Consider the following 12,066-nt stretch of genomic DNA (forward strand, 5'->3'; position numbering starts at 1 on the left):
TAGATGTCAAAATTATTTTTGGAAGTATTTTTATGCTGACAAAGATTTTCATGCATTTGAATACAAAGATATGTCTCTCTCTCTCTCTCTCTCTCTCGCTCTCTCTCTCTCTCTCTGGGTTAGTTATTTTTTAAATGTTAACATGAAAGAGAGATGCTAGCACTGCTGGCTACTATGCAATTTTTTTAAATAAATTGTTAGAAATTAAAAATTATATGACTGCAAAGAAATACTAAATATTTAAAGCATAAATAATTTTCTTGACTTGCCAGAAATAAAAAAGATTTAGTCCATTTCATTAAGTATAATGTGGGTGACACTTAGACTTTTGCTTTAAATACATATTATTCCTGACAGCTAATATAATTATTTCCATATAAAGGTGAGGATTATTCATGTTAATCATAGCGGGAAAGATTGGCATTCTGACTTTAATATTATGATTTCTTAAGGCTTTCTTAATGTAAGTATTTTACAGTTGGCAAATATCAGTGTTTATTTTACCAAAAATACACTGAAAAAAAAAAAAATAAAATTGGTGTGGGATTTACTTATAAACAATTTCACTCAGAAATTGCTAGTAAATTTCACAAATAATTTCAAAGAAATGGCAAAGTTACACACTGAATTAAACTACATTTTGAAGCAGGGAAACTTAAATTGTATTCTCTTATAAAATGAGAAATTCTCTTACAACTTAGAAAAAATCTTTTTATTTATTTATTTATTTATTTATTATTATTTAATGGTGTAGCATGGAGTTGACTGAGTTATGAAAGACAAATTTTATAATGAAAGAAATACCTTTTTCAGACCAATGGGATTCTGGCTTAGCGCTGTGAGATCTGGGTTGACAACTGTGTTATACTGGCTAAACACGAAAGTCAAGAAGTAGAGACCTCATGGGTGTTTATGTTTTTTTTCACAGTGATTATGGCTTCGAGAGAAGGGCTAATGGGAAATGTACTCCGGCATTCTGGTTCCTCCCCTCCTCCATGTCTCGGACCTGTACTACAGAACACACGTTCCTCAACAGCACTGGGTGAGATCTCATGTGACACATGCATCTGTCTATTAAAAGTGATTGTCCGATGTTCTCATTTAGATAGCTAAGTCGACTTGTATGTGTTTGTTCGTGAGATTTTCAATTAAACATGTTCGCCATCTGTATCCTCAAATGATTTTAATGCATGACTCATTTCAAATGTTGTGTGTCTTTTCCCTGTTACAGCTAAGCAGACTAATGAATTTCAGTGTTGCCAACTGGTCATTTTGTATTGTAGGTTCAGAATAGGTTTATAAATGTGTGTCATTTGAATGAATGTCATGCGTCTGTGTGTATGTGTGCAGGTACAGAAAGGTGGTGTCTAATAACTGCACCGGAGGGGTGATGGAGCAGTACACGGCTCGTAGGCAGCTATGCCCTAGCCAGGCCCCTCGCGGCCTCCACTTAGTGACCAGCGAAGGGAAGCTAACGGCGACTCTTGCCAGCAACGTCACCTTCCTTGTCTTCCTGGAGGAGGTATAGAAAGATTCAGTGTTTCCTGCACTGCTTTTCAGTGACAAACATACATTGACATACATGATCTTTTGGGGAATTTGAGTTTGCAGTCTGAGCAGATATAACAACTGCAAGAAAACACATCTTTCCCAATGAGTGCTAATGAAAACTAGTCATTTTGATCAGTGTGAATTCCCATGAAAATTCCTATGTTCAGAAAGACTCACAAACTAAAGAGTGGTTTTAATTCCTCTGACAAATCCATCACTGAATATTATAATCGTAATAAATTATATAATTACATAATTACATTTGTAATATGCATATTACTATGGTAACACTTTAGTTTAGGGACCAATTGTACTAGTTGCTTATTAGCATGCATATTACTAGTATATTGGCTGTTTATTAATACTTACAAAGCACATATTAATGCCATTTTCTTAAGCCTACCCCATACCTAAATTTAACAACTACATTGTTAATTATTAATAACCAGCAAATTACGAGTTTATTGAGGGAAAAAGTCATAGTTATTAGTGAAAATTGGTCCCTAAACTAAAGTGTAACCATCTACAGCTAACCCCCAAAGAACAGAGATAACCCTCATCCACCATAAACAGGGCATTGTAAGCTTGAGGTCTTGAGAAATCATGACAGACCATCTTGCCTGCACAAGAGCAATGTTTTCCCATGGTAGATCAAGCGCTCTGGGACAGACAAGATGTCCTCCAAAGCAGATGAACTGACAGCTGAATGAATCGTACACACAGCTTTGCCAGTATCGTAGTCAGGAACAGTTTTGCTTTCTGCCTAAAAAAGGGAAAAATTCTCAGATATTACAGAAAGTTCTCAGACTAAAGAACATTTGTTCAGCAGCCTGGTTGTGTTTTTTAGCTAGACTCAATGATGTTGTTACCCTTTTTTCCCAGGGTGATGGATCGAAAACCAGCATAATGGTGGATTTCGGCGACGGAAACGCTTTCACCTACTCCAACGTGAGCTCTATCGAGGATGGCATTAAACACATCTACAAGAACGTGGGAATCTACCGAGTGTCAGCCACGGCGGAGAACAGTCTGGGCTCTGAAACGGTGCTCCTCTTCCTACATATTACGTGTAAGCCAAGACGTGGGAGGGCGAGTAACAATATGCACAATACAGACAGCCATATCGTATTCTGATTTCATATCCTTAATGTATTTTAAAGACCCACTGGGTCTGAGCACTCTGAACTCATTTATGCTTTATTGACCAGAAAAATCTCATTTGGCCTTGGTCGTATTGCACTCCACATTAAGCAATCTAGATTTCAATCTTATAGCCTCTAACTGGTTCATGAGATTGGAATCATCCCTCTTAGTTATTGCTGACAGTAACTTCAGTGTATGATGAAGGTCCTCTGGAGGCAAAATATCATCCAGGTCTGATAAACTTTACTTAATGCAACTTTTACAATTATGAATCAGTTATTTTTAGTCAGTTAAAACCATACAGCACACAATCAGTGTAGTCCAATCAATTTCCAAACAAATGACTCTTTTGAACAATTATTTTAGGTGAATCAAACACAAACAGTTTACAGTTTAGTCTTGTGTTGCTCATAAAACTCCTGAGACTTCATATGACTATAAGGTATAAGGTAGTATTTTATATATATATTTTTATATTTTTAAATAATAATTCAAGCAAGTTTTGGAGCCTTATTACACAACTATTTGGAATATTTGATTCTAATTCTCTTGATTCTTTATGGCAGAAAACACACAGCATGCCTACATTAGTCCGATTCCCTAATTATTGAATCTTATGAGTCGGTTCTGTTTAGTGAATCATAATACAGCACAACTGGTATAATCTGATTGCCAAACGGATGTCTCTTATGAAACAATTATTTTAAGTAAATTAAAACCATACAGTGTGAACAGTGTAATCCAACCGATTTCCAAACAAATGACTCTAATGAATGATTCCTCTAAGTGACTAACAGCATAGAACTGTTATGTTTATTGTTACGTTGTACTTAGAACTACTGAGACGTCTTATGACAATGTGCAGCATACATTGAGTAGCATTAAAAAAGTTACCACATTTGTTGCTTGTTTAATATTGTTGTTTAATATATAGTTAATACCAATTATTGAATTGCCTTCATGCTGCCTCTACAGACTGAGAAGTCATTAAAAAGCATTGATTTCAGATGCACTTGCCCCTTAATGTTTTGAAGAGAGAGAGAGAAAAAAAGTGTGGTTGGTCATTTCACATGTTGGTCAAATGGCCTATTCCTGTCTGCGTTGGTGGTTCTTGGCCAAAATATGGATTAGACTTTATGCCAACAATTTACAGACTTTTGAGCAGACAACTCTATCCGCTTATGTTGCAGTAATGTTGGAAGATGTTATTTTAACACATTCTACAAGCAGATGGCCTGAGTTTTTGTAGCTTTTTTTAGTGGTTGTAGTCTGTGTTCATGCTAGAGGAAGCTCATCAAATATCAGCTTCTAACAGAGATTAACTAAGCATTTTGATTCAAATGTTCGCCCTTTTTCTCATGTCCACCTACTCAGTGAACTTGCCAGCCCCTGCTACATTCAGGCAGACAGATGCCTCCGCAGTGACATATTGACCAGGGAGTCGGAACGCTTCCAATCTGTCAATCCTGTCGTGCCAGGCAAAGCAAATAGGGCCTCTGGAGCATGAGCTGAAATTCACATGCAGATGGCTCTGTGTTGCTAGGAGAAGTATTTGTGAATGAATGAATATATGGTGGGATCATTAGGAGGACGTTTAGTTTGGGCTGTAACTTTGTTAAGGCATATTCTTTTTATAGTAAATAATAACCACATTCTACCCCAATTTGCTTTGGGATTGGTAAGATTTTTAGAAGATGTAGAAGAGTTGGAAGATTTATTTATTTATTTACTTTTTTGAAAGCCAAGGCTGCATGTATTTGATCAAAAATACAGTAAAAACAGTAATATTGTAAAATAGTATTACAAATTAAAATAACTGCTTCTATTTTAATGTATTTTAACATATAATTTATTCCTGTGGTGGCAAAGCTGAATTTTCAAGTGTCACATGATCCTTCGGAAATCATTGTAATGTTGATTTTGTGCTCGAGAAACATCAAAAGTTTGGGGTTGGTTTGATTGATTGATTGATTGATTCATTCATTCATTCATTCAATGTTGAAAACATGCTCAAAATTTTGTCATTTTGATCTATTTAATGTTTTTGTTAAATAAACGTTTTTCCAAGAAAAAATACATTAAAAAAAAATCCATTTAGTAGATGATGTTGTCAACAATTTAATGTTACCAGAAATATTAGCAGTTAAGTTATACTAAAATAAATATATTCTTTAAAATGCTGTAAAAAAAAAAAAAAAAAAAACTTCCAAATGCATTTTTTTGTGATTTTTATCACTAAAATGAAACAAACTCCGTTGGTTCTCTCAGCTGTCTTTAACATGACAGGTTTAAATGTGACCAACTAACTTTTCTATTTTCTTTCTCTATCGGAGCAGGCCAACTGCAGTCTATTCATCTCTCTGCCCCTTTTGTCGCTGTGAAAAATAAAGAAGTCAATCTGACGGTGGTTCTCTCGCCAAGCCAGGTGGGAACGGTCACCTATATCTGGTGGTTTGGGAACAATTCAGAGGTAAAGTCTCCATGTGTGACTCACTGGACACCTGTGCATGACTCAGTCTGTGTGTGTGTTAGCCTCACAGAGTGCCATGTAAATAAAGTTGGCATCTTCACTGCAACTACGCTGACAGGGCGTACTCTAGAGAGTCTCTCTTACACTGTATTCACAGCCCGTGATCACGCTGGAGGGGAGTGTGGCGTTCACGTTCTCTCGAGAGGGAATCAGTGTTGTCACTGTACAGGTGTCCGCTGGGAATACCATCCTGCAAGACAGGAAAACCATCGCTGTCCACGGTGAGTTTTACATACAACAAGTAAACAGACTGCTAGGTACTGAATATAGCTTCATATATTAGCAATGAGCTTTCTCAAAATGTGTTTTATTCTTTGCTCATTGTATATTTGTGATACTTTTTGAAAATATCAACACTTTAACTATTGCAGTTAAGCATACAAGGTATAGTACAAATGGTAAAAAAAAAATAATGTTATGTTATTATACTATTTTTTTATGTATTTGAAGGAAGTCAATTATGATCATCAAGGCTGAGTATTATGCTCACCAAAAATACAATCAAAACAATAATATTGTAAAATATCATTACAGTTTCAAATAATTGTTTTTATTTGAATATTTTGTAAAGTGTAATTTATTCCTGTGATGCAAAGCTGAATTTTCAGCATCATTACTTAAGTCTTCATTGTCACATGATCCTTCAGAAATCATTCTTATATGCTGATTATTCATGTTGAAAACAGTTGTGCTGCTTCATACATACACACACACATATATATATATATATATATATATATTGCATTCTTGCTGAATATAAGTTTACATTTCTTTTCAAAAAGAAAAAAAAAATCCACTAGATCAAAGACTTTTGTAAGTATATATATAATGCAAGGAAACATATTTTTTTCCAATAACAACACTGCTAAAACAACAACTGTTTTAATCTGACATCACCAAGCTCTCTTGTTTTTTTTCATTAATGTAAATTATGCGTGGACACCTAACCTCTATTTGCAATTGCTAATGTTTTTCAATTAATGAAAATTAATATTTTTAATGATTTTTTTTTTTGGATATCCTCAGGAATGTTAAAAGTCAAAATTAAACCTCATTCATATCACATTTTAAATACTATATCATACAGTAAATACACACTGAAAACAGATGCTGCAGCAAAGGTGCACTGCAGTGCAGAAGTCAAAAACTAATTAATAATTGTAAGGTTTTTTTTTTTTTTTTTATTACAGAATACTTCAGATCTCATCTTCTTGCCTTTTCGTCTAATCTGGATGATCACAACCCTGATGTGACTGAATGGAGGCTTGATGTGAGTCGAGTCATTAAAACCTCTATGTTGCAGGTGAGTTCAATCCATTTACCATTTGACAAAAAACATTCACTTTTCACACAGCTGAAAATCTGGCCCTCTGTTCAGTGGCATTACAGAGTTCAATATATAATGCTTCACTGCATATACAATATAATAAAGCATGAGGAGGCAATCATGTCTGTTTGCTCTGAGATCATCTACTGTATATAGTGTAGAGCTAACATAAGGTTAAAGCAGATATACATATTAAAGTCTTTCATTTCCTTGGAGGATGTAACTACAGCCTGTTTATTCATATTGACTCGGGTACACAAGAATAAATAAATTGATTTTTCTCTTTTCACTTAAACTTTCTCTAATGTCTGTCAGTGCTCTTTGCACAAGGTTTAAATGAGTGTGTGCAAGAATATTCATCATCTGATCTGACATGGCTCTAGGATAAAGAATATAAGTTGACTCATTTCTATCAGGCACAAAGACAAATTGCAAATGATTTTATCAAACAATGATCAAGGTCTTCTAGGAATTTCCTGTATAGATATCAAACACAGGATGACAATAAACCACTAATGGACGAATTGCTCAAAACTGTGATGGCTTTTGACATTTCAGGATGTGTTTTGAGCATTATTTGACAAATTAATTAAGTTTTGTTGTCATAGAAATTGTAATGGCATTAAAACAAAAACCTTTCAGAGAATCTCCATTTAAAGAGCTACTCAAGTAAACCTGTCGAGAGGGCATTTATATGTTCAGCGTATTAAAAAAAAAAAAATTCCATGAATAAAAAGTTTACAAATACAAGTGTAGTCAGGAGCTTTGTTGGATTTTCATGTCCCACACTTTGCTTGAAGAACTCAAGTTGACACACTTGTTTTAAAATTGGCTTCCAGCTTCGCCTTCACAGATGGAAGGAAAACACCATTGTGACAGGAAAAGCTTCACGAATATTCAAACATATGGCACAACAGACCAAAACAATTATCAGTGTTCTCCTGCACTTCCCCCATGGAATTTTCAAGAGGCCGTTATAACTGAACATGGGGACTTTCTTTATGGATGTTTATGGAATATGACACTTGAGAATAATGGTTCTCGTGTGAGCCATATGCGTGTTCTGCTCTAGTTGGTTAGTGGTAATGTGTGTAATGAGTTTTGCGCTGGGCATATGGACAGGAACGAGGTGGACGTTGTGACCTTGTAACATAAACCAAGGAGAATTTTATATATTCGTATTCAGTCTGAAAGGCATAGTTCACCCAAACATAAAAATGCTGTCTTTATTTACTCACCCTCATTTCATTTCAAACCATTTTGGAACTGTGGAACACAAAAGGGGAAATGCAGAAAAATCGATTTGTTGCAAGAGTGGGAACCAATGATGTGTGTCATGATGTCAAATCTGGTTCAATCCGTCTAGAAGACGTGAGGGAGTAAATGATGCCGAAATGTTCATTTTTAAACTGAAACTTTAAATGAATCGCAGCTGTAATGGACTGTGTAATCATGTGTATTCATGACAGTAAACAATATATATATTATTTTATTGTATTATTTTAATTTTTATTTGTGACCCTGGACCACAAAACCAGTCATAAGGGTCAATTTTTTTTTTTAAATTGAGATTTATGCATCATCTGAAAGCTGAATAAATAAGCTTTCCATTGATGTATGGATGTATTTCCTTGGAGGATGTAACTACAGCCTGTTTATTCATATTGACTCGGGTACACAAGAATAAATAAATTGATTTTTCTCTTTTCACTTAAACTTTCTCTAATGTCTGTCAGTGCTCTTTGCACAAGGTTTAAATGAGTGTGTGCAAGAATATTCATCATCTGATCTGACATGGCTCTAGGATAAAGAATATAAGTTGACTCATTTCTATCAGGCACAAAGACAAATTGCAAATGATTTTATCAAACAATGATCAAGGTCTTCTAGGAATTTCCTGTATAGATATCAAACACAGGATGACAATAAACCACTAATGGACGAATTGTTCAAAACTGTGATGGCTTTTGACATTTCAGGATGTGTTTTGAGCATTATTTGACAAATTAATTAAGTTTTGTTGTCATAGAAATTGTAATGGCATTAAAACAAAAACCTTTCAGAGAATCTCCATTTAAAGAGCTACTCAAGTAAACCTGTCGAGAGGGCATTTATATGTTCAGCGTATTAAAAAAAAAAAAATTCCATGAATAAAAAGTTTACAAATACAAGTGTAGTCAGGAGCTTTGTTGGATTTTCATGTCCCACACTTTGCTTGAAGAACTCAAGTTGACACACTTGTTTTAAAATTGGCTTCCAGCTTCGCCTTCACAGATGGAAGGAAAACACCATTGTGACAGGAAAAGCTTCACGAATATTCAAACATATGGCACAACAGACCAAAACAATTATCAGTGTTCTCCTGCACTTCCCCCATGGAATTTTCAAGAGGCCGTTATAACTGAACATGGGGACTTTCTTTATGGATGTTTATGGAATATGACACTTGAGAATAATGGTTCTCGTGTGAGCCATATGCGTGTTCTGCTCTAGTTGGTTAGTGGTAATGTGTGTAATGAGTTTTGCGCTGGGCATATGGACAGGAACGAGGTGGACGTTGTGACCTTGTAACATAAACCAAGGAGAATTTTATATATTCGTATTCAGTCTGAAAGGCATAGTTCACCCAAACATAAAAATGCTGTCTTTATTTACTCACCCTCATTTCATTTCAAACCATTTTGGAACTGTGGAACACAAAAGGGGAAATGCAGAAAAATCGATTTGTTGCAAGAGTGGGAACCAATGATGTGTGTCATGATGTCAAATCTGGTTCAATCCGTCTAGAAGACGTGAGGGAGTAAATGATGCCGAAATGTTCATTTTTAAACTGAAACTTTAAATGAATCGCAGCTGTAATGGACTGTGTAATCATGTGTATTCATGACAGTAAACAATATATATATTATTTTATTGTATTATTTTAATTTTTATTTGTGACCCTGGACCACAAAACCAGTCATAAGGGTCAATTTTTTTTTTTAAATTGACGTTTTGATATTTACAGTAAGAAATTTACAAAATATCTTCATGGAACATGATCTTTACTTAAAATCCTAATGATTTTTGGCATAAAAGAAAAATCAATAATTTTGACCCATGCAATGTATTGTTGGCTATTGCTACAAATATACCCGTGCCACTTAAGACTGGTTTTGTGGTCCAGGGTCACATTTAATTTTTTAATTTTTTATTTTTTAATCAGAGATTAATTGAAATTTTAATGGCTCAAAAACAAAGTAAAGAAGTCTCTTTTTCTGCATTTATTAGAAAATGCAGTACAAAATTGTGAATTATTAAAATTAAAATAACTGTTTTATATTTTAATAGAATGCACATTTATTCCTGTGATGCAAATAATTTTTAGTAGAGTCATACAATATTTCTAAAATGCTGATTTGAAACGCATCTCATTTAATGTAATGTTAAATTGTTCTCTGATTAATATTTAGTCAAATCTGTGATTTTTTTTTTCAGGATTATTTGATGAATAAAAGGCTCAAAAGAACAGAATTTATTTGAGATCTTTTGTAACATTATATTTACTATGACTTATCATCAATTTAATGCATCCTTGCTGAATAACAGTATTAATATCTGAATAATAATACTAATAATTTCATAAAAATCATAAAATGAGTGAGAAAAAAAATACAGTAAATCTCAAAAGAGCATTAGAGGTAAAGACATTGTCTTTTTTTTAAACCGGAGTCTTTGATCCTTGTAATCCTCTAATCCTATTTAATGGTTGATTGTATCACTAATGCTCTGTTTCCTGTTCTTCAGGCGGCAGGAGTGAATTCAGAGCAGCTGTTGGTCACTGTGTTGCCTGGACTGCCAACAGCGGCCGAGTTCTTTCTGTTACCAGACATACGGCTGACAGAGGGTAAACCAGACAAAACAGCTACCCATTTAGACCAGGTACTGGACATAACCCTCATCTTACATTATGCATTATTTTCAATCTCAGTTGTGAAACACTCAGCTATAATTAATGTTTTGCTTTACTTTTGTCTCTTCTTCAAGGAGAAAAGGCTCAGATGTTCAAATGCTATTTTCAAATTCCTTTCAAATACAAAAGGATGTTGTTGGGTAAAAGGAGGATCTTGACAAGAGTTTCTTATGGTCTCCAGCAGATGTCAATGTTGGCCTGTTTAACTCTTGACAAAACCCTGTTTTTACTAGTCCACACAGATTTTTCTTGATCAGAAAATCTCTCATTTTCTCCTGAAATTAAATACTTGGTTAAAAGACAAGCACATAAATACACTTTCATAAGCAACTTCAGAAAAAGTGGCTTTCTGATTAGATCTCAAAGCTTAATGAGATACATTTCTTTTAACTCGCTTGTGAGTGGGGTGAATTGTTAGGTCATGGCTAATTCTGGCCATTCCGCAGTGCATTTGGCCATACCAGAGAACAGCCATTATCGAATATGAGAAGATGCCTCATATCCTCCAATATTAACATGCAGAGTCATCTATATTTTTAGGCAGTGATTTCTCATCATACAGACTATAGAGGAGGTCATTAGTAATCCATCCACTAGATCATTCAGTTTTCCCTTTGCTTATGGGCCAGATATATTATATCACAGATGATAGGGGGATATCTGCACTTTGTGGATGTCCATGAGTGGGTGCCTAAGCAGCACCTTTTTAGCTTTTTTTTTTTTTTTTCTCGCCCAAACCTTCCTTGAATCTGCAATGGGCCTTTCACTGCAGATCCTCATAAATCTCTGTTCAAGGGTGGGATGTTCAAAGTATAATGTGTAGATAGCCTTATTAAAAAAGTATAATAGACTGACTGACCCTGGTACAATTCATAAAGCAAGTAATTATTCATAGTATGGTCTAATTTTAAAAGGGTGAGAAATAAGGACAGAGAGAGACAGAAGGTGAGAACGACGGAGAAATAAAGGAGCACAGAAATAAGTCAGGAGTCATTTAGTAAATGAGACAGATTTAATGAAGCTTGGGTTGAAAGAGCGAAAAGGGTGTTTCCTTGAACGGGAAATAGTTTTGTGAGAGGTTTAGCACCATCATCACTGAACTCAGATCTGATACCCAAGATGTTTATGAAAAAAAAAAACTCTTAATTATGTTTAATTTGTTAATATGTAATTTGTTACGCTTAACATACGTAAAAAAAAACTAAACAAAAAAAAACACTTAAACAGTGACTAGATGGTGTCTACATTTCAATGAGCTAATATACTGTAGTTCATGGGCGTCGCTAGGCCATTTTTAGGGGGGGCTATAGCTACTCAGCCCCCCTAAAATTTTGCGATTAGTTCCATAAACTGTACACAAATTCGTGATCGCCTCAGTCCCCTTTAAATTTCATATGAAAATGGTGGCAGACTTCGATTGGCTCCTCCCCGTTTCAGCGCGTTCTTTTTCAATCCGCAGACCGCAGCGGCGCAGAGCGAGAAACAGAGGACAAAGTGTGTGTTTATCGATAGATTGTTATAATATCTGCATCTGTGCAGTTCTTTGTCATAAATACAGTTTAC

At 34.8% G+C, this 12,066-nt stretch overlaps 1 protein-coding gene across 1 annotated transcript in view; it reads left to right on the forward strand.

The window, feature by feature from the left end:
- LOC107746059 (VPS10 domain-containing receptor SorCS1-like) overlaps positions 1-12,066 on the forward strand; it is a 69,231-nt gene that overhangs the window by 46,970 nt on the left and 10,195 nt on the right. Inside the window, exons 15-21 of the mRNA XM_016560118.1 lie at positions 929-1,042; positions 1,351-1,522; positions 2,434-2,620; positions 5,031-5,164; positions 5,322-5,445; positions 6,415-6,527; positions 10,338-10,472. Coding sequence (XP_016415604.1) covers positions 929-1,042; positions 1,351-1,522; positions 2,434-2,620; positions 5,031-5,164; positions 5,322-5,445; positions 6,415-6,527; positions 10,338-10,472 — 979 coding nt within the window. The remainder of the gene's footprint in view (positions 1-928; positions 1,043-1,350; positions 1,523-2,433; positions 2,621-5,030; positions 5,165-5,321; positions 5,446-6,414; positions 6,528-10,337; positions 10,473-12,066) is intronic.

The sequence above is a fragment of the Sinocyclocheilus rhinocerous genome, unplaced genomic scaffold, assembly GCF_001515625.1.
Source record: "Sinocyclocheilus rhinocerous isolate Xijiao unplaced genomic scaffold, SAMN03320098_v1.1 scaffold1880, whole genome shotgun sequence".
In the NCBI taxonomy this organism is placed as follows: domain Eukaryota; kingdom Metazoa; phylum Chordata; class Actinopteri; order Cypriniformes; family Cyprinidae; genus Sinocyclocheilus; species Sinocyclocheilus rhinocerous.